Raw genomic sequence first — 24,284 nt, 5'->3', positions numbered from 1 at the left:
GGAGGATACAATCTCGATTCTCACTTTTAGTCAACAACCATCGATTTTAGCGGCACAAATATACGCTCGCCAGTCCCAGATTTGCAACAAAGAGGTAAATGCTCGGTTAAAGAAAGATTTGATTGAACATTTGTGGAACCGCTCTGATGATGTGATACCCTCAAATTTTCACGTGTAGGTTGGCTATGCCCACACCTGAAAGCCAAGGGATAACAAAACAATAAGACAATAATCGAACACAGAATACAAGAAGGAAATAAAAATAAAATAAATAATAAGGCTGCAGGAAAACTAAATTAATAATTATAAAAATCTTTGATAAAAATTTCCTTAAAATAAAATGATGAATCTCCAATATATAAAAATTTCCGTATATAAAATAATGAACAAAAAATGCTTGCATGACAATGGGCTATATTTGTATTTATAACTACTGGACTTAAAGCCCATAAAAAATTGAACTTCTAGATCCAAGATAGCATAGGAATCCCAATCCAGAATCCCAAACACTCTCTATCAAAATCTGTTGTAGCTGAACTAGGGTTTTTTGCGTTCTCTATCAAAATCTGAAGTAGCTGAGCTAGGGTTTTTTGTTCATCTTCTCTCTCTACTCTCCTTCATCGTCTTTCTCTAGATTTCTCTGAGCTAGGGTTGTTCACGATGGTGGGTTTCGAAGTAGGTGCTGTGCCGTTCAACTCAGAGGGCTGGGGTCCACCGGAAACCTCCTCCCCTCTCCTCTCCAACCACCCCGTCAACGTCCCTTTCGCCCCATTCTCTCGCTCCGACAAGCTCGGCAGAATCGCCGACTGGACCCGAAACTACAACCCGAACCGCAACCAAAACAACCCCCGGAACGCCGCCGACTCCGTCTTCGACTTCACCGGTGATGACACCCTCGGCGCCGTCGCCGCCGACGAGGACTCCTCCTTCCGCCTCGTCGACGGCAAGCCTCCGCCGCGCCCCAAGTTCGGCCCCAAATGGCGGTTCCAGCAGCAGCGCAACCAGCTCCCCCAACGCCGCGACGAGGAGGTCGAGGCCAGGAAGCGCGAGGCTGAGAAGGAGCGCGCTCGCCGCGATCGCCTCTACCACCTCAACCGCTCCGGCGGCAACGCGCCGCGCCGCGAGGCCGCCGCCTTCAAATCCTCCGTCGATATTCAGCCGGAGTGGAACATGCTCGACCAGATACCTTTCTCGACGTTCACCAAGCTCTCCTTCTCCGTCCCCGAACCGGAGGATCTCCTACTCTGCGGCGGGCTCGAGTTCTACGACCGATCCTACGATCGGGTCACGCCGAGGAACGAGCGACGTCTCGAGCGGTTCAAGAATCGAAATTTTTTCAAGGTCACCACCACCGACGACCCTGTTATCCGCCGACTCGCCAACGAGGACAAGGCCACGGTTTTCGCCACCGATTCAATTCTCTCGACTCTGATGTGCGCTCCGAGGTCAGTGTACTCTTGGGATATTGTGATTCAGCGAGTTGGGAACAAATTGTTCTTTGATAAACGAGATGGGTCACAGCTAGATTTGCTTTCTGTTCATGAAACATCCCAAGAACCGTTGCCTGAAGCCAAGGATGATATCAATTCCGCGCATTCATTGAGTGTTGAGGCTGCTTATATTAACCAGAATTTCTCTCAGCAGGTTCTTATTAGGGATGGGAATAAGGTGACCTTCGAAGAGCCGAACCCATTCGCGAATGAGGGCGAAGAGGTTGCCCCTGTTGGGTATAGGTACAGAAGGTGGAAGCTTGATGATGAAATGTATCTTGTGGCTCGGTGTGAGGTTCAGAGTGTTGTTGAGGTTAACGAAAAGAGGTCGTTTCTTACTTTGAATGCCCTTAATGAGTTTGATCCCAAGTACTCTGGTGTTGATTGGAGGCAGAAGTTGGAGACTCAGAGAGGTGCGGTTTTGGCGACCGAGTTGAAGAACAATGCTAACAAATTGGCTAAGTGGACTGCTCAGTCTCTGTTGGCGAGTGCCGATATGATGAAGTTGGGTTATGTTTCTAGGGTTCATCCTCGTGATCATTTTAACCATGTTATATTGGCTGTGGTTGGATATAAGCCGAGGGACTTTGCGGCACAAATCAATTTGAACACTTCGAATATGTGGGGTATTGTGAAGTCTATTGTGGACTTGTGCATGAAATTGAATGAGGGGAAGTATGTGCTTGTGAAGGATCCGTCAAAGCCACAAGTGAGGATTTATGAGGTTCCAGCTGATGCATTTGAGAATGATTATGTGGAGGAACCACTGCCAGAGGATGAACAGGTGCAGCCACCTGCAGAGAATGAGGATGGTGGGGAAGCAAATGCAGCTACAAGTGAGGTGGAGGCCAAAGAGATTAAAGCCGAGGCTTGAAGGATAATGACTGCTGTGCTGAGTATGATTTTCTGTCTAGTTTTTCCTACAATGTCTTTCTTTCTGTTGGTTAAATTCAATATGCTTCAGGGTTGAAGACTATTAGTTTCAAATATGGATGAATTGTCTAATGTGTTGAGACCTATGCAAGTGATGATGTGCACAATGAGCTTGCAAATTTTTTCAAATGGATCTAATTCTGAGAATGGCTTGGAACTGAAATTTTACTTTGTGGCTTGTGTGATATTGACATAGACAAGGATCTGTTTTAGTATTGTTGTTGCCGTATAATTGAGATATATTGTTACCTTTCAATCCTTGTAATGTTGAATTGGTAATAAATAATAGGACCCTGACGATTCCTGAGTTAGCCGTTGTTACACTAGGTTGTTATGTTTGCGAAAATTAACACTAACACTAATATCAGAGATGGTTCATTCAATTGCTAGGAGAGAAGTGATTGTCCATTATATGTATTGTGTGTGTGTTTGTGTGTATCATTTATATGGTGGTTGAATTGTTAGTAATGCAATGGAAGATGAGAGAAATTGGTGAGAATTTTAGGGAGAGAGAAAGAATGAGGTGAATATTTATATATATATATATATAGTGGAAGGGTATAGTTCTCTGGTAAGAAAATTTTTAAAGGGGTAAATAAGTGATTTCAGAAGGTGTCAGGTGACTAATCTAGCTATTGTTTAACCTTCATTAAATTATCGTTTTAATCTTTGTTTATTGGAAATACCTTTCCCCAGTTAGGATCCCCTTACCTTTGTTTATTATTTAATTTCTTTTTTCTTTTACAATTGTCTTGATGTGAATTTCAAGAAATAACACCGACACACATATATAAACACTTACCTTTGACTTGGTCTTATTGCTTAAGGTCCATGCTAGTGATTAAAAAATTACAGCTACTATAATTTAATTGATTGTAATTACACATTGACCAACACTTCCGATACCTTGTGGTAATTATCGTTATGTGAGTTGATATTGTGAATTAAAACTATTTGACCACTTAGGGTAAGTGTTGTCTATATTTGAAGGCAAAGATCCCCCCTTATTGTTGACTACTTACACTAATTGTGCCTAGTGGTTGATTCTGAATCGTTATGATAATATAATATATGTTTAAAATCTACATTATTTTCACTTTTTTTCCAATTGTTGCACAAATTTTATTTTCACTCTTTTTTGTTGGATTTCAGGGAGGGATTATTGATATGTTGAGGAGTTGGTTGTTTTTTTGGCCTCTTTGAAGGCTTGAGGCGTTTTGGCCTTGTTATTTTGTTCTTGGGTCTCGCTCCCCTTTTGAGCAGTTTTTCAATAAAATTTACTTACCAAAAAAAAATGCATATAATATTTGCATCAAATATGCACATTAATTTACCTGATTGTATAACCTTTTTTTTTTTTTTTTTACATCATTATTAATTTAATTAATATGCAAATTGAAAAGATCTCCATGGATGTTAATTTACCTAATCCATTGAATTGATATGTTGAATTTCTTTTCTAACATGTTTATATTAACTATCTTGTGTTGCATTTTAATATTTGTTTCCCTAAATTATATTTAATATTCCTTTTTATCAGATAATTGCCTTGCTTCAATCAGGCTTGTGCCTTGCATACTGCTTAGGCTCCAGGAGACCTTGGTGCCTTAGTGCGCCTTGATTCTTTCATAACTATGGATTGGCTAAAGCAGTGCATTTAGTTATCAATACACAATTCAAAATATGCGATGGAACTATTCATAACTTCTTTGTTGATGAATTTTTGGTATATTAGAACTAAGAGGGTCAGCTAAATGTAAATATGCATTGGATTTACTAGATTGCTTAAAAATGTGAAACAATAAAATGTTGGTCATTTAAATTTTATGCAGACATATATTATATTAAAATGGGTAAAGTGCAATAAAACCCCCCTAAACTATTAGGCAATTGCACGAAACCCTCCTGAATTGAGCATTGCTCCCCTAAACTATTGCTGATGTGTCAAAAGAAATCTCAATAACTAGTAAAAATTTGACAAAACATCAACTTATCAGCGCCTTATCACCCACCTAATTTCAGCGCCAAACATGACCTTTCCCCAACAGTACTCATTTCAGCAACAAACACTCCCTTACCATTGACCAGTGATGGCAACTACAACCACCAGTGAGGGCAACTTCACGACAACAACCAGCAACTTCACGACAACAACCAGTGACCAGCGACGGCAACATAACTACAACAACCAGCAACCAACCAGCCGCCACCGCACTGCCATCCCGATCACCATAACCGTCACCGCCACCACCACCACCATTTGTATTCCGGCGAATGACCCACCATCGTCTCTACCCCAAACCACCATTGCCACTGTATTCCAGCCAGAGAACCACCACCGACATCACCACAATCGGTGTTGCCACCACCATCCTGACCCCACAACGACCACCAACTCGGTATATCCGAGAATGAACCACAACTGACACTTGTGGCGCCACCACCACCATCCTCCATCCCAAACCACCACCACCATCTCCACCGCCACCGCCACCAAAACTCCATATTCTACGGCTCCTTGCTGATATTTCAACCATAGCTGAAGTTATGGCTGGTCGAAGTTCAGGGTTAGAGCACGGCATCGGAGATGGAGACGCTGCCTGAGATGGAGATTGGCAGATTCACAGCGGGGTGGCTGTCTCGGTGACGACGAAATCAGGTTCACAACGGTGGTGAAGTCGCGGCGGTGGCTGAGGACGCGGCGGTGGTGAAATTGAGAGAGAGAAGGCGGGTGGAGTTGCGGCATCGCGCACAGAGAGAGGAAGGGGAATACGAAGTGGGTTAGGGGATTTTGGGTTTTTTTTTTCCTTTCAAAATTACATTAATGGACATTTATCCTTATGAGATGTCAGGATCTAATAGGCTTATTTTTGTCATAATAGTTTTTAAATGTAATAAGGACAGTTTTGTCATTTTGGAATTATTGCTATGGCGTGTGGTTATCACACGCGTATTTACTGGGAAGAACTGAACGGACCTTGCCGGTGGGTAATTTGTGCAAATTTTTTGATAGTTCTGGGGGTTAACTGCAAAAATAGAAGTTCAGGGGTTTTTTTTAGGGGGAGAGTATAGTTTAGGGTTTTTTTTTGCACTTTACCCTATTAAAATAGATATATAAGATTAAGCACTTGACAATTTTGATGGAGTAGCTAATCATAATCGTAGAATATCAAAAATAAAAAAGCCAAATAGGGTAAAAATAAAAGAGACCACGAGAAAAAATAAAAGAGAGAAAAGAAGCTATATGATATGATTAAATTGTTAAAAAATAATGGCACGTTCTTTCTTTGCTTTGAGCCTACTGGAAGTTTGTGTTTGAGGGTTTATATGCCTCTGATGGAAGTGGCCTTGCCTGGGGTAGGTTGAGGCACTTTTAGCTTTCGCTTGATATCTCTGTTTTTAGGGCATTGGCGTGTTTATCAACTACATAGGCGTATTTGTTTATCAACTATGTGCTGACCTCCGTTTGTCATTATATCTTCTACTTCAACAATATTCGCAAACTATTCGTTTTTAGTGAGACACAAGCATTTGTATAGTGTACACGAGTTTTAATAAAAAAACGCTTTAGCTTTGATGTTACGAGACTGGAGTTTTTTTAGGGGCCTAGATGTGTTCAACAAGAAGCATTTGTGTAGTGGGATAGGTTTGGTTCCATATCTTGGTAAACAGTGTGCTGCGTGCCACAATGTAGTAATATAGTATCAGGTTGCTCTTTTATGTGTACCCTAGTTATGGTGTGCCTCCATGTTATCATGTGTATGTATATGTGTAAATATGTGGTGTTCTATATCCATACCATATGTATATATTTTTTTCATAATTATCCATACCATATATTTGAATGCATACTATTTTGTTTGATAACTTATTTGAATGCCTACTTACATTATATTTTTTGCGACGTACTCCTAGTCTTCTAGACATCAATTTTATTAAATTTGGTAATGTATTTTTTTTTATATATACTTTAATTATGGTAATGTATGCCCTTCTATTTTGTTAAGATTTGGTTATATTTTGTGAATGACTATGGTCTTGCAACTTGAGTTCACATATTTGATATTACCCATCCATAATTTAAATTGTTTTTCATAAGAACATTGATAAACAAGCTAAATAGTGGGGACAGGAGCTAGTGGATTGAGTTTATTACTCTATGCTGTTAACTATACAAGATTGAATATTTGAGGAGTTTTGACTGGCTGTAAGCTGTGCTGTGAAAGGGCCTGGGCAAGCAGTTGAGCACCATGGCTATTTTTAGGGCTGTATGATTGGGCATGTTAGTAGTTGCAGGCTAGTAACTCCCTCAAAATTTGAAGCATATTGTCATGATTCTTGTCCCACAATTGATCTGGATGGGGAGGGTCTTGGGCATATAAGGTTGAGGGAGTTGGCAGCTTTTGAGTCGAATTGCGAAGCACCATGACAATATGCTTCAAATATATAACATAATATTTTATTGGTAAATTAGATAATCATTCAACATTTGAAGCATATTTAGCTTTTAGAGAGAACTAATATTTGATCTTAATAATAAATTAGTTCAAATGCAGAAACATAATTACTTATCAAAACAAAAGATAAAAATGAGAAACAGAATGTGACCAATTATAAGTTGAGTAGAAGGGTTTTTAGTCGCTCTTTCATTGCATAACTCTCTTTCTCTCTCTCTGTCTCTCACTGACACACACAACAAACACACACACACACACACACACACACACACTTTGTTGTGCTTCCCTTTAGAGTGTCTTTAATGAAATCTTACTTATCTAAAAAAAAAAAATAAAAAAATAAAAAAATATCACAATGGATGTTACATTGTCAACACAGGTGTTGCATGTCTATTTTTCCCTATGACATGATACGGATTTCGCCCATTCATGCTTTTTTTAGTTTTTCATGTATTTACGTAGTTAGAGTTTTGATTAAGATCTGCAATTGGTTTTTTTTTTACTGAAACACTTTTTGACCATTTGTTTTCAAATTGTCTATGCAAGTTGTTGTTCCTCTTCATCTTGATTTAATGTAAGGGACATGAGCATGAATTGTCCAATAATGCACCTACTATCAAAATTGGCCATACTATATGTTGCAATGTGAACAGTGATCACTAGTTATTTTTGACAATGTTCAACCAAAAGATAAAGAAGGAGAAAGCTTCAGGTCTTGAACTGATTTTGATTTTTATTATTTTTTGAAACTCACTGATTTTAAACTTTTCTGCATGGAAACTTGAACTTTCGCCTGAAATTTATACTCATTTGTATTTGAGTAAAATATTTAAGCTAGATTACTCATTTGTATTTGAGTAAAATATTTAAGCTAGATTAAAAGTTAAACCTGGTTTCCATTATGGCTTGTGTTATTTGCAAACACACTTTTTCGATACATGGTTTATATGATGGCATGCATTTCACCCATGGTCTTGTTTAGGAATTTTGTATAACTTTCAATCAGAACTATTGCCATCATTTTCAAGAATTAAACAAGCGGCCATTCGTTTTAATAACTGTTATTCAACATATATTTGCTTGCAGCTTCTTTGTTGATGTGGAATATCTTATTGAAACTAGTATCTTTGTTATCTTGATCCATAATGGTTTTTCATACTGTTAATACTATGGAGTTGCATGTTCTCACAAATTGAGAAACCACAATAAAATGGTCTTAATTCCAAATACACCCCGGTTGATTTCGGAATTTTAACTAGTGATCTTATTTCAAGTAAATTATAATAACCACTTGGTTGATCTCGACTGTGGCAGCCCTCTCATGATGTATATTGTAGGTTTGAGTTTACTTGCTCCATCCGGTGTCACCTTTTCCCCTTTCACATGATTTGATGCTTCACTCTATTTTTTTTATTCATTTGGTGAACTGATAATTGTATCCTAAAATTCCAGGATTTCAAATATATCAACTTGGTAGCAATGGGAAGAGGCAGAATAGAAAGTTCCGAGGTATCTGTTATGGATTATAATTGTTGCTTCTTACTGAATTTTTGTTCGGTAATCTTTTTGATCAACAATGTCCTTTCTTTTCCGTTTTCAGCTTTTGCTTGTACTTGAATATTATGAATTAATATTTGCAAGGACATTTATTTAACAGGTGTTCAGTAGTGTATTGGACTTGTTCAATTGATGAATGTCTTCTTTTTTTGGTGATTGGGAAGTCATTTAAACGTTGGTGATTTAGTTTCCTTAATATATATATAGATAAACACTAAACCTGTTTATCTTCCTCTCCCTTTACTGACTTCTTGGTTGCTAGGTGGACGGTTTTTTTGCCGTTGTCATTGAGATTCCAAATGCATGTTGATCGAATTTTTGTTTAGGATAGAACTTCTTAGATGTCGAAAGGGAAATATTACAAGCATTTAGCAATCTGAATTTCATGATAAAATTCTTTGTCGAAATCTGATTATTAGGATTCTGGTGAAGGCCTCAAGGATTTGTCTTTTTGGTTATGTTCTTTAGGAAATTTTCAATCACTAGGGTAGTAATAGTTTGAATTTTGTTTTACTTAACTGAACACGGTAAATGACTTGCACACGTATATTTGAATTTTGTTTAATTGTGTTTAAGAGTCGTAATAGTTTTTATTCGAATTGGCACATGCTAATTAAATGTATTGTGTTCGTGTTTCATCTGCAAAATTTAAGTCTATTTGACTTATTAATTAAATGTAGGGGATCAACATGAATACCACCCAACCTGTTTACTATCGGTTTAAGCATGTTTAAAATGTAATTTCCCAAGAATATTCTGCGCATTTGTCATGAAATATGGAATTGTAAGCATGGAGTGACGGATGGCCCCTTTCCTTGACCATTGTGTTGGCAGTTGTAACGGGTCGGGATGCTCTGCGGTTAGATTCAAAAACTTAAAAGCTTTGTGGTGCTAACATCCGGGTCTTTGTTTCTGGATGCGGCAATTACAATGTTGACTTACTATTTTTTATTATATTCACCCTAAAAAAAAGGGATTTACATGGAGTTCAATAACTAATATCACAATATTGACTTACTTTTTACTGTATTCACCCCCAAAAAAAGGAATTTACAAAGTGTTGGATAACTAATATCACATATCAATCTAACTCGATTCAAACTCGATTCAATTTATTATTTATGTTATTTAAAAAAAAAATATAGCAACCAAAAAAATAATTTCATATATTAATTTAAAGAGTTTTATCTCAAGATTAAAGTCACTTGGGTTAAATTCAGGGACGGATCTACAGCCAAGGGTGTGGGGGCAATTGATTCCACTGAATTTTTAATTTTTTACTATTTTATCTTTATAATTTAGTCATTTTTAGTAATATATCCATGAAATATTACATTTGCCCCCACTAAAATTATGAAAAAAATACACTATTGCCCCTCAAAATTCATTTTTGCCCCTACTTATCTTATATCCTGGATCCGTCCCTGGTTAACTTTACAACAAATAAAATAGTTATCCCCAAAATAATTAAAAGAGCCATGACATTTTTTTTTCAAGTATTAAAAAAAACATACATTGAATAGAGTTTCTTGTTACTTTGGTACCATTAGAATATCAAAACAAAACTTGACAAAGTTTGGTATTAATTATCTTTTGCTTATTCACCACCTTCGCTTTCAAAGGAAGGTATTCACATAGTGCGGATTAACTAATTTAATTCAATTCAACCTATTAATACCAAACTTTGTCATGATTTTTTCGTTAACTCATTGGTCCAAAAGTAATAGGAACTCTTTAAAAATTCTATTAAAGAACTCCATGATTCACTTTTAGATAATAACTAAATGTATGCTTTTTTAATACTTGGACCCAAAAAAATAAAAATAAAAATAAAAAAATAAAAATAAAAAATGTCTATTGCTTTTTTCATTATTTTGGAAATCATCGAATATTTTATTTGTTATCTAAAGTTAGCCCAAGTCACTTTAATCTTGAGATGAAACTCTTTAACATATGGAAGTGTATTTTTGGTTGCTATAATTTTTTTAGTAAAATTTAACTTTAAATAGCAACACTTAGATTGATATGTGATATTAATTATTGAGCATTAGTAAAAACCCACGTGGCCAAATATTAGCTAAGTAAAACAAACATAGGGAACTTCGTGGCAATTGTACATCAAAGGATTTGCTCCCGCTAACATCCAACCTATATATATACTATTATCATTCGGATGGGACAAAACCTCATACATACCCCCACTTTCTCATCCAACGTGGGATATGACCCTCTACCATCAGATTTATTTTCTTCAAGTTCTATCTATTTTGTATTTATTTTACCCCTTTGGGGAGGCGGACTTTAGTGGTGTAGATAACTCACACAATCCTTCTAAAGTGGTGTTCCTCTTGCGCTTCACGTTCGAATTGTTGCTATGAGAGCAAATCCTTTTATAATTTGCAAATTCAATCTTTTCAATTCACGAATTTAATTTATGAATTCTCGAATTCACAATGATTTCTCATTCATTGAATTATGAAAAACTACACGGGACATTTATTATTAATGGCAATGACAAAATATGCTTAATACTAAATAAAAAAGGTTTAAAATTTGAATAATAAATCTACATTGTTAAAAAGAATTACATATCATAACCGTATTGCTCATTTTTGTTTTCTTATTTAAGTCTAAAAATATTAGATGTGTGTACATTGTATAAATATACATATAGTATATATTTGCAAACAAAATATATAGATACTTTAAGTTTTACTTTTATTAGTTAAGATGTTTATTATTTTATAACTATTTAAAGTAATCATTTCATGTATGAAAAATTAAACAATCTCTTCTCTTTTTAAGAATCTAGAATAAATAGATGAATTTTTCAAGTCGTAATTCTTTATATAAAAAAAAAAATACGATGTAAATTTTGTATTTTAATTAAAATTAATATTATATATCTTTTAATACAAAAGAAATAAGGTTATTTATAGTTTAAATACATTTTTTAATTTATTTTATATACACATAATATTATATAAGTGTAGGCCCCTACTGCGCTGACCAAATTTTAGATTTTGTCATTTTCGCGCTCCCGCCTCGCCTTATGTGACTTATGTTGTGTTCGGTAAGAAGGAAAGAAGAGATGTAGAGAGAAAATAGGAAGGAATGAAGGAACTTTCTTTATTCGGTAGAGATAATACAAGAAAAGAAAGGATAATATGAAGGATGATTCACAAAGAAACTTCCCTAAGTCACACAATCCTTTTCAACAGGTATCGCTCTCATGTTCTGAGCGTTCTCCCTCTCAGTGCGCGTTTTTGCTCAAATTCTCACTATTTTTTACTTAATTTTGCCGCTTTCGCATTTATGCTCTTGAATTCGCTCTCACTCCCGCTCCTTTTCTATGTGACTTAGATCATTCCTTATTTACAAATTTTTATCGGTCAAAAAATAAGTGGAAGAAATGAGGAAAGACAAGTAGACTATTATAAAAATTTTAAATTAAATACTATCCTAAACTATACAAGTTTTAAATTACACTATTATCCTTCATAAAATGTTATAAATATTATTAGATATAATGGTAAAAATAATTAAAACATTTTCCTTCCTTCTATCTTACATAGTAAATTATGAGTTTATTTTATTCTCTTCTATCCAATTAAAAAAAATATATATATATACAATTTCTTTCTTAGGAATGCCTCATTCATTCCTTCTCCCCTTCCTTTTATTCAAAATTTTTTCTTCTTACCCAACGGGGCATTAAAGTGTAGGGTTATCTGTCTTATTAATTTTGTAGTACAAAAGAATGTAATTTTCTGGTACAAAAGAATGTTTAGTAAGTGATACATAAATTGGGTCACTCTTCACCAACCAATGATCTTGTTAATTGTCCATTCTTGGTTATTGATATTCGCAATTTGAATTAATGTTTAGTTATATATATTATTATTATTTTCTTTTAAACACTGAAGTTTTTCTATTTGGAGTAATGGCATATTTACAAAATAGAGAATACAAAAATGGGTCACTATTATAATATGTATAAACCCTTTTCAAAGATATTTGAATTTTTATATTTTATTTAATATTTTAAAATAAAATTTACACTATATTCCGACCAAAACTAGATTTTGAGTTTGGCTTAAAATTGAAATTAAAGCTCCCACAATTATTACATTTTTTTTCAAAATTTGAAATTCCATTTATATCCAACCAAATACTCTGCAAACCTATTTCTCAAATATATTTCAAAATTTTAAGTTAAAAACTTTATATATTTAGTTATTTACTAATAGGAATCAGCTACAAGATGTTGAAAGTTATGATGACACCTCTCTTTATATAGACGTCTTATTTACATTCTAAACTCTTACAAAAATATCTAAAACATTACAAAATTTTCTAAAATCTCACATATCATTCAATTTACTTCATATCTTTCAATTCTCTCTGCAATACTCTACAATTTTTTAATTGACTCTAAAACAACTAATTTTTCATATATCTCAGCTATGTAGAATCTTGCTCAGCATTTGTGTGGCGCAATCTTCTGGCAAATATGCTAATTGAATATTTTTTATTTAATTAATTTTTTTTTCTTATAAAGTATGGTAATTCATTGAATTTGTTAGTTCTCGTCATATTGTGCTGTGGGGAGAAACACTAGATGCTGTTTCAGAGTACTAAAAGCAATATTAGAAGATCTTGGGAGATCAATAGCGCTTAAAGCCAAACCAGGAATAACCCCATACTCGAAAGCCTGCAAGAATGAGATATTGATTTCTCATGTTACTTTGATATTTTATTAATTAATTAACAAAATACTAAACATAATTAATAGAATTTCTTTAAGAGAGAAAAAAAAAAAAAAAATTAGAGAGAGATTATATTGTCTTATACGGAGTAGAAGGTAACTTCTAAGAATGAAAGGAAAATATATAGAAGTTATAGAATTAGAGAAGAATATTTGCAAGAAGGATTATGTTTATATATATATATTGAAATAAATAATATTCTAAAAAAATTTAAAAAAAAATTAAAGATGATGTACAAATGCCACAATCTCAATTTACATACCAAATAAAATATAGAATTATAAAAAAATAAAAATGATGTCTTCTTGAAAACAAATTGCTAAACGACAACATAAAAATATTTTAGAAAGAGAAAAATAATATTAAAGAGAAAGATTTTCTTGGATAGGTTTTTAGGCACATCCAAATAAACCCATTCACTGTTTAAATATATACAAAATTAAGGCCTTCTTTTTACACAAAAAGGGAACTTTTGGATTTTTAGAAAAAAAAATGACATCATCAATGACTATTTTTCATCAGATTTATTCATTAGGAGACAATTTGCTCAAAAGATGAATAATAAGAGAGTTATGTGCATTTTTTTTTCTTTTAATAGTAGTGTTTTTTTGCACAATTTTTATATAGTAAGGGACTTTTTTGCATTTAACCGTTATTTATTATTTTTTTTGTTAAAGGTTACACAAATAAGAAGTACCAAAATAAAAAATAAAAAATTTAACATGTTAAAGATCTGTGCACGAGAATTGCGTCATTGTAATAACGTTGGACGAGTCAAATTTTTAGTTACATTTACACAGGTTTATTTTCGGATATAGAAAAATCATATATTGTGCTTTAATCGAGATTTCATATCAAAGTGAAACAACTTCAATGTTACACTAAGATCCAACTTCAAAAGGCAACATAAAAACAGATGGGTAACACTAAATACGGCTGAAAATACAGATGGCCAACCACCAAATACCAGATTTTGTGGCACGCCACCAAATGGCTTCCAGTCATGGTTTTTAATTAGGAGAAGCGGTGCCTTTTCATAAATAGGACACACACATACACACACTAATCCAACGAACCATCAGCTTTTGTCACCACCCCTTGTTTCGTTTTATTAAATCAACTTCATTTAACACATTAAAGTCACACCTCTCTCACCCAACATTAATCCAACGGGCTTCTTTTTAATACACACTTCTTTTTCTTTCTTTTTTTCTTTCTTTCTTTCTATATAAGCTAAAGCTAACTCATATTTCCTTAATTCAAATCAATTTATCAAAGTGGATTGTATTTTTTTCAGCTCTGTATGGCTTCTCTTGTTCTTCTGTTGTCTGAATTACTTAGACATCAATCTACAGATTCAGCCCTTCTTCTAACATCACCAACACTACCCCCTTCTTCTTGCTCTGCCGCCGCTGCTCGGTGTTTCACGGCCAAAAGGGTGGCCGTAGACTCTACAGGAAAGTCGATTTATGCATGCAACAAGGACGATTTGGTGGAAGATCTTCCAGAGTCCAGGGTTTGCGTTGACCTTGTTTGGCCTCAGTGAATATATTTTTCTCTTTTAATTTTCATAAATTAATGTAATATATATATATATTTTCTTTTATTTTCTTTTTGTAACTTGTCTTTATTGAAATGGAACTCATTTCACGTGCTCTTTTAGCTGTTACTGCGATTTTTTTTCCTTTAATTTTTTAAAAAATCACTAGCTAGCTACACAAATGGGAACTTAAAACTGTTATCGTTGTGAATCCAACAACATAGAAAAACGTCACTCAAGTCTCTTAATTTATCAAAAAAGACTACTATTTTATCCCTTAAATATTTTTCAGTATAGATTATTTAAGTGTGAATCGAATGACTCTCACTTATTTATCAAAAGACAACCCTTCTTTTTTTTTTCTTTTTTTTTTCACCCTTTCAAATCTTTTCTCATGTAGATTCAACAACATACAAAAATGTCACATCACTCATTTATTAAAAATGAATCAAGAATCACGTCACTCATTTATAATAATAATAAGTGAATTTAACATCTTGTCACCCATTTATCAAAAGACTTCTTTTTGTATCTTGAATTTCAAGGTGTTCTATATATATATATATATATATATATATGTGGTGAGATTGCATGGTGGAATACCTGTGTGTGTGTATATATATATGTGGTGAGATTGCATGGTGGAATACCTGTGTGTGTGTATATATATATATGTAGAACACCTTGAAATTCAAGGTACAAAAAGAAGTCTTTTGATATATATACAGGGACGGAGCTAGGATGTACAAGGTAGAGGGGATGAATTTTGGGGGGCAATAGTATATTATTTTTAGTAATTTTAAGACGGACAAATGTAATATTTCATAAGTATATTATTGAAAATGAATAAATTATAAAGGAAGAATACTTAAAAAAAAAAAAAGAAAAAAAAAAAAGCAATTGTCTTCAATGTGAATCCGTCCCTATGTAGGTAGGATTTTGATGCTCTGAATGGTACTTAAGTTGCAATGACACCATATTAGTTTTTGAGTTGAATATAAGTCACTCATTTTGACTCATATTTTATCCATTATATAAGAGATTTAGTTTTACAACCTCTATTTAACTCAAATTAACATCTTTCTTTTTAAAAGCAGGTTAAATATGGGGCACAACTCATATTGGATCCGTTTATATTTAACCCTGTCTAAACCCTACCCAACCCGTTCATTTGCCACCCCTAACTTATAGTTCAATTAAATAATCCTTAATGACAGATTGAGGAGGAAAACAGAGGCGGTGTATATCATTATGCAATAAAATAGTGATTCTATTGAGTTCTTGATAATTATTTCTAAAAGGTTTGGCATGTTAATTTGTAATTTTTTTTTTTTTTTTCCAGTTAATTTGTAATTGAAAGACCTTATTTTTCTTTTTCCAATTTCTTGTACATGAATTATTTAAATGAGCGTCAATAATATATCTATAGATTTGCCAAGGATTTTCTACAAATTAGATTGAATGAGCCATATTTATCCTATCCACACAGTGGTTGAGATTTTTACCCACAGTGGTTGAGGAACTCGAGTGGTCAATGGTCAAAGATCACACAGGATTCGACTTTTGGATGGCTCTGGACTATGATAGTCTGCAACTGTATGTTTTATATCCTAGAAAAATAGATTAGTGCCTAATTAAATAATTAACTGTAACAGGATAAAATGATTCAAAATGGTGTATAGAAAGTTTTTTTAGGTTGTCTTCACCTCGTTTGCTCTTAGAAGATATTTTTCTCTTTTAATTTACACAAAATAATGTAGATCTTTTGTTTTTCCCTATTTGAAACTTTTTTTTTTTTTTTTGCTCTTAGAACATTTAACGTGCTTCTTAGTTTTTACTCTGAACATATTTATTTATTTCTTTTCTTTTTTTAATTCTAACATATTTATTTAGTTAGGTCAAGGAATCCAAAGTTTTTTTTAATTTTTGATGGCACAAATTTATCAAAATGATATTGTTGTGTAGTTTAAATTTTATTGTACCTTAGAATAAAAAAAAAAAAAAGGGTAAAGTGCATTAAACCCCCTTGAACTATTAGTCATTTGCAATAAACCCCCCTGAACTATGATTTTGTTGCAATTTACCGTCTTAAACTATTGGTCATTTGCAAGAAACCCCCCTGAATTACAAAAAAACCCCCCTGAACTATGATTTTGTTGCAATTTACCCCTATGACATCAGCTTCCGGCACCGAAAATTTTGAAAGACCAGTTTACCCTTATAACACACTACATCGTTTTAACTTATACATTTCTTACATTTTTTTTTTCTTCTGCCAAAAGATGTTTTTCACCCAACACAACCCAAAACAGAAAGTTAGAGAGAGAGAGAGAGAAGAGACCAAAGAACTCCGAGGTCGTCGGGATGGCTCGATCTAGGATGATGGCGACTTATGCGCGGAGGACTCGGTTATGAAGAAAGCTCGGTTGACTCGGCCGTGAACTGTGGAAGCAGCAGCGAGCTCAAGGGGGCTCGACGGTGAACTAGGGACGACTGTGTGCTCGGCTATGGAGATGGCGGAATGGGCCGGGTGAGCTTGGAATGGACTGTGGAATGGACCGGCGAGCAAGGTGAGCTGAATGGCGGGCAAGGTGGTGAAGGAGATGGGCTGACGCAACGGTGCAGAGAAGTGCGATATATATGGCCGACAGATCTGGCAGGTGGTGCAACGGCTATGATGGAGTTATGACAAAGACCCAACGATCCCAGTAACAAATTCCTCGACTTCATCGTCCCTTTCAGTCAATCAATTCGCGCGAATGGGGTAAACTGCAAAAAAAAATATAGTTTAGGGGGTTTCTTGCACATACCCCAATAGTTTAGGTAGATTTTTTTGCAACTTTTATAGTTCAGGGGGGTTTCTTGTATATACCCTAATAGTTTAGGGGGATTTTTTGAAACTTTATAATTCAGGGAGGTTTCTTGCACATACCTTAATAGTTCAGGGGGGTTTAGTGCACTTTACCTTAAAAAAAAATTAGGGAGGATTATGATTATTTCTCTTGAGTGGTATTTGACTATTATCATGTAGTTTCATTTGAATAAATTAACAAAATACAAAAAGTCAAAAACTATCGGAGTACACTAGCAATCAATGGCCCCAATATTTATGATTTAGTATATAAATAACTTCAAAATGTATGTGTCGGTGGATATATTTGTTTATACAGGCAACATGTTTATCTTCTATGCAAATGATTTACACAATAACTGATATGAATATCTTAATGACAGCCGTTAATTGTATTTACTTTAGGATTTGATACATCAAGACTAATCTCTAAATAAATTACACGGGCCGAAAACTCCGTTAATGTTTGTATGGTATTCATTAATTTAAAGGTTTAAAACAATTTACTCCCTGTTTATTAATAGGATTTCAAACAACACCATTTCCATCCACATAAAGAAACACAAAGGACTGAAAGCACCCATCAAAACAAAATCAAACAAAAAAAACCATTGCTACAAACCCAAGCAAAGAAACAAACCAGCCACACGCAGTGAAGAAAGAGCACTTGTTGTCCTCGGATTGCATCATTATTTTTCATATTTGGATATGATCTTGATATTTTCAATAAATTTAAATGTTTAATTTTCTCTAATATCCTAAATCTTACCCATTTTAATATCTGTAATGGTGATATAGTATATTATACTATACCAATAATTAAATCTTACTGATTATCGATTCCAATATCTCAAATTGATGTGATAAGATGAAATATAGCTTTACAAGCAATAGTCATACTTATCTTAACCAAAAAAACATACAATATAAAATGGATCATAATATTATAATGTTATTATATAACAAAAGGAGTACAATTAATCATATCAATATTATGCTTTCTTTTAAGAGACAATGAAAAGAGAAAGGAATCCTACAAAAAGGACAAAAGTGCAATGATAACAAGTTATCACTTGATACTTAAATATTGATTCATAATGATAAAATTGACTTTAATAAATGTATTTAATGTTACACTAAGATCCAATTTCAAAAGGCAACATAAAAACAGATGGGCAACACTAAATATGGCTGAAAATAAATACAGCTGGCTGACCACCAAATAGCAGATTTTGTGACACCCCACCAAATGGCTTCCCTTCATGGTTTTTAATTAGGAGAAGCGGTGCCTTTTCATAAATAGGACGACACACACACATACACACACTAATCCAAAAAAACCGTCAGCAAACAGCCAACGGCTTTTGTCACCCCAACCCCTTGTTTCCCTTTATTAAATCAACTTCATAACAACACATTAAAGTCACACCTGTCTCACCCATCAAAACAATGGGCTTCTTTTTAGTTTTTAATACACACACTTCTTTTTTTTTCTTTCTATATAAAGCTAAAGCTAACTCATGTTTCCTTAATTCAAATCAATTTATCAAAGTGGATAGTATTTGTTTCAGCTCTGTATGGCTTCTCTTATTCTTCTGTTGTCTGAATTACTTAGACATCAATCTACAGATTCAGCCCTTCTTCTCACATCACCATCACTACCCTCGTCTTCTTGCTCTGCCGCCGCTGCTCGGTGTTTCACGGCCAAAAGGGTGGCCGGAGACTCTACAGGAAAGTCGATTTATGTATGCAACAAGGACGATTTGGTGGAAGATCTTCCAGAGTCCAGGGTTTGCGTCGACCTTGTTTGGCCTTAGTGAATATATTTTTCTCATTTAATTTTCATAAATTAATGTAATATATATATTTTTTTCTTTTATTTTCTTTTTGTAACTTGTCTTTACTGAAATGGAACTCATTTCACATCTGTTACTGCGATTTTTGTTTTCTCTTTTAAATATATATATATACTGAGAATTTTTTTTTTTAAAAATCACTACCTCTAACTAGGTACACATAGGGATGGCAACGGGAATGGGTACCCACCCCCACTTCCACCCCCGCAACCGTTTAAATTTCCTCAAACCGCCCGTTCAAAACCGGCTAAACGGAGTGTCCTACCACCCCATATCCCCGTTTCACCCCGCGGGCACCCGCACTTTACTCTCAAAAATTTTCACTGTTTATTTTTTTTTTCCCAAATACAACTAACGTTCAGATGGAAGGTGATTCAATCAGATTCAAGATTCAAGCATAGATAAGTGGACACATGAATATATGAATTCACCAATCAAGAGATAAAAAAATACAATAATTAAATATGAAGTCAATATAATCAGCATAAAATAATTGGGAAATCAAAATGAAAAATCGACAGAGTTTTTGATATTGTGCAAATCCCAGAAACAAAAACAGGAGAGACACAGTCCTGTACAGTGACATTCAACACCCTTATATTTCATTTGATCAGAGGAATTGAAGAGTCAAAAATATACAAAGGACAAAAAGAGAGAGAGATGGCATCGCTGAGAAAGAGAGATGGATGGTCCAGCCGCCGATGAGAAAAAGAGGGTTAGCGCCACTGTGCGTTATGATGAGAGAGAGAGACCTTGAATTGGGATGATGAGAGGGGGGCGCTGGTTTTATTTGGTATATAGTATGTAATTAATATAGAAAGGGGTATTTTAGTAGATTTATAACCTCCAGCCTCCGCACCGAATCCGTGCCAGTTTTTTTTTTTTTTTTTTTTTTTTTTTTTTTTTGCGTAAAATTCATTCCCATCGAATCCGTGCGAGTGTTGTTTTTGTAAAATCCCTCCCCATCGAATCCATGCGAGTTTTTTTTTTTTTTTTTTTTTTTCGTAAAATCCATCCCATCGAATCCGTTAAACAGTTATCCAAAATCGATAAAAATGGGAAAGGGCACTGCGGCTCCGTTACCATTCCTAGGCTGTACACAAATGAAAACTTAAAAAAACTGTTAACCGGGTGAATCCAACAACATGTCATAGAGTCACTCATGCCATTATTTAGGCCATTTATTTATCAAAAGACAATTTTTTTTTTCTTTTTTTACCCTTTTAAATATTTTTCCGTGTGAATTCAACTATATAACAAAATGTCACGTCAATCGTTTATTAAAAATAAATAAATCATCCCGTCACTCATTTATTATCATTTAAAGTACTTAAATTTAAAATAAATGTGGTGAGGTTGCATGGTCGAATACCCGAATATATATATATATATATATAGAGAGAGAGAGAGAGAGAGAGAGGTAGGATTTTGATACCCTCAGTGGTACTTAAGTTGCAATGACACCATACTAATTTTCGGGGGCAAGGCAATGTACCTTTATATTCTTACTTAGATTTCTTTATCTACAGTCTAATTAATGATCCTTAATGACAGATTGAGGACGAAAACAGAGGTGGTGTATAGCATTATGCAATAAAATAATGATTCTATTGAGTTCTTGATAACAATTTCTAAAAGGTTTGGCAAGTTAATTTGTAATTGAAAGAACTCATTTTTCTTTTTCCAATTTCTTGTACATTGAATTATTTAAATGAGCGTCAATGTATCTACAGATTTGCCAAGGATTTTCTACAAATTAGATTGAATGAGCCATATTTATCCTATCCACACAGTGGTTGAGATTTTTATCCACAGTAGTTGAGGTACTCGAGTGGTCAATGGTCAAAGATCACACGTTTCTTCTTCTTTTCTAGGTATATGCATGTATTATATACACACAAAATATATTTTATATATATGTAGATTGAATGAGCCATATTTATCCTATCTATATATATATATATATATACACACACAAATTTTGTAATAATTTATAAAGATGGAGTACAATCCTCTGTAATAATTTTTCAAAGAATAAGGTCCTCTAATTCGATCTTCTTTTTGGTTGGTTTAATGTGATTCGATCTTCTTTTTGGTTGATTTAATGTGCTTATTGTTCTTCGTCTTCAGAAATGATTTGTTAAAGAACGGTACGATTTTGGATGTACTTGGTGTTGTTCGCCTTCAGGTTTGGGTTTCTGGATTTCTGGACTCTGAATTTGTGTCTCTTCCTTTTTCATCCAGGCCTCTATTTATAGGCTTCTTGGGTTGATAGGATGATGACACGTGTCCTCTCATAATAATGATAAAATTATAACGGGTTCGGATCGGTTATATTATGATAATTACTTTTAAAAATAATTATTCCAAATATATTTTATTAAGAATAATTATCTATTTATTTAATCATCTCGGTTGGGCTAATTAAATAATTTAAGTGGATCAAGCGTCTACAATATATATATATATATATATATATATATATATATATATATATGATAAATGCATGTATTATATATACCCACACAACAAATATGAAAAACTATATTTTGTATGATCTCTTGAGGAAGGCATATTGACCTTGAATAATTCACAAAGGATTCCAATTTTGGATGGCTCTGGACCATGGTATTCTGCAACTGCATGTATTATAGGTTAGAAAAATAGTTTAGTGCCTAATTAAATAATTAACTATAACAGGACCAATAAATTGAATCAAAATGGCGTCTAGAAAGTTTTGATTGGTTGTCTTCACCTCGTTTGCTCTTAGAAGATATTTTTCTCTGTTAATTTACCCAAAATAATGTAAATCTTTTGTTTTTCCCTATTTGAAACTTTTTTTTTTTTGAATCAAAATTATTTATCGTGCTTCTTAGTTTTTACTATGAACATATCTATTTATTTCTTTTTTAATTCTAACAAATAACTTATACTTATTATCATCTCAATAATATATTATGAGCTCTAGCTAGGTCAAGGAATCCAAAGTTTTTTTTTGAAATATTCAACTATTGCGATTCGAATTTTTGATGGCACAAATTTACCAAAATGATATCATTTTGTACTTTAAATGTTATCACCATATCGTTTTGTACCTTAGAATAAAATAAAAAAATTAGGGAAGATTATGATTCTTTCTCTTGATTGGTATTTGACTATTAACATGTAGTTTCATTTGAAATAATTAACAAATACAAAAAGTCAAAAACTATCCAAGTACACTAGCAAACAATGGCTCCCAAGATTTATTATTTAGCATATAAATAATTTCAAAATGTATGTGTGGGTAGATATATTTATTTATTTATTTTCTTTGATCAATTCCCATTAGCCTTATTTATACAGGCACCATGGTTTATCTTCGGTGCAAATGATATAAAAAATTTAATTTTATGAACATCTTAATGACAGCCGTTAGTTGTATTTACTTTGGGATTTGATTCATCAAGCGTAACCTCTAAATAAATTAGACCAGCTGAAAACTTTGTTAATGACAATGCTTGAATTTTTAAATTTTTATGTGGTATTCATTAATTTAAAGGTTTAAAACAACTTACACCGTAATTTTTATATACTTACAAAATGTTTATGTGGATTTATGATCTCGAGTAGTTTTGTTTATTTACTTCAATATGAAACTTTTCCACTCTTTCCCCTAATTAAAAGATTCTAGCTGAGACTTTTCTTAATTTTCTTTTATGTTTTTGTTTGATAAATGCTCACACATTTTATGAATTGTGTATAAGCTCGAACTCTTAAGAAAGAGATTATAACATCAAACGAATAGGCTCCTTCATAAATATATATATATATATATATATATATATATATATATATATATATATATATATATATTTTGTTTATTTACTTCAATATGAAACTTTTCCACTCTTTCCCCTAATTAAAAGATTCTAGCTGAGACTTTTCTTAATTTTCTTTTATGTTTTTGTTTGATAAATGCTCACACATTTTATGAATTGTGTATAAGCTCGAACTCTTTACCTCTCTTTATAAGAAAGAGATTATAACATCAAACGAATAGGCTCCTTCATAAAAAAAAAAAATATATATATATATATATATATATATATATATATATATATATATATCTCCAACCATCATGTTTTACAAGTAAACTAAAAACAAGTCGGATATTAGTACTTATAAACCAGACATAGCATCGGTTAATAAATTGAGTAGATATACAAGTAATCCAAGAAAAAATCATTGGACTGCAATAATTAGGGTTCTAAAGTATTTAAGATATACCATAAGTTATGAATTACATTATTCTAGATATCCAACAGTACTTGAAGGATATAGTGATGCTAATTGGATATCATATACGAAGGATTCTAAATCCACAAGTGGTTATGTCTTTATTATTGAAGGAGGTGCCATGTCTTGGAAATTTTCAAAACAAACTTGTATTGCCAGATCCACTATGGAATCTGAATTTATTGCTTTGGATAAAGTTGGTGAAGAAGCTGAGTGGCTTCGTAATTTCTTAGAAGATATTCCAAATTAGCCTAAACTTGTGCCTGCTATATGTATACATTGCGATAGTCAATCAGCAATTGGTAAGTCTCGACATATACGTTGACGGCATAATACCGTTAGACAATTGCTCTCAAGTGGGATAATCTCAATAGATTATATCAGGTCAAAAAATAATTTAACAGATCTATTTACAAAATGTTTGACTTGGAGCAAGTGTATAGTTCATCGAGGGGAATGGGTTTAAAGCCGAAAGCTAGCGAGTCATCTTAATGGAAACCCAACCTAATTGACTGGAAATCCCAAGATCTAGGTTCAAAGGGACAACAGAAAT

The 24,284-nt window shown here is 33.4% G+C and overlaps 2 protein-coding genes across 3 annotated transcripts in view; both read left to right on the top strand.

Annotated features, from left to right (window-relative positions):
- Positions 1–8,534, top strand: part of LOC132305346 (eukaryotic translation initiation factor 3 subunit D-like) — a 57,655-nt gene extending 49,121 nt beyond the window's left edge. The window contains exon 2 of the mRNA XM_059803008.1: positions 8,333–8,534. The gene's annotated coding sequence lies outside the window, so the exon portion shown is untranslated. The remainder of the gene's footprint in view (positions 1–8,332) is intronic.
- Positions 477–9,432, top strand: LOC132305337 (eukaryotic translation initiation factor 3 subunit D-like). 2 transcript variants are annotated; one of them, XR_009481620.1, is made up of 3 exons: positions 477–2,386; positions 8,333–8,389; positions 9,272–9,432. XR_009481620.1 is itself a non-coding variant. In XM_059802996.1 (2 exons), exon 1 carries the CDS (start codon positions 661–663, stop codon positions 2,362–2,364), a length of 1,704 nt encoding a protein of 567 aa, XP_059658979.1. In that variant the 5' UTR covers positions 478–660; the 3' UTR covers positions 2,365–2,386; positions 8,333–8,534. The 2 variants fall into 2 exon arrangements, 1 of the variants encoding a protein (XP_059658979.1); XM_059802996.1 differs by lacking the exon at positions 9,272–9,432 and having other exon boundaries at positions 478–2,386; positions 8,333–8,534.
- The last annotated feature ends 14,852 nt before the right edge of the window (positions 9,433–24,284 follow it).

The sequence above is a fragment of the Cornus florida genome, unplaced genomic scaffold (genome assembly GCF_030987335.1).
Source record: "Cornus florida cultivar Cherokee Brave unplaced genomic scaffold, ASM3098733v1 CherokeeBrave_3.0.0_Hap2_Chr01, whole genome shotgun sequence".
NCBI classification, from domain to species: Eukaryota; Viridiplantae; Streptophyta; class Magnoliopsida; order Cornales; family Cornaceae; genus Cornus; species Cornus florida.
The sequence above is the reverse complement of the archived record's forward strand: the minus strand, read 5'-3'. Positions and strand labels throughout refer to the sequence as shown.

Coding starts and splice junctions, on each gene's coding strand:
- LOC132305337 (XM_059802996.1), top strand. CDS start 661: ATGGTGGGTTTCGAAGTAGGTGCTGTGCCGTTCAACTCAGAGGGCTGG.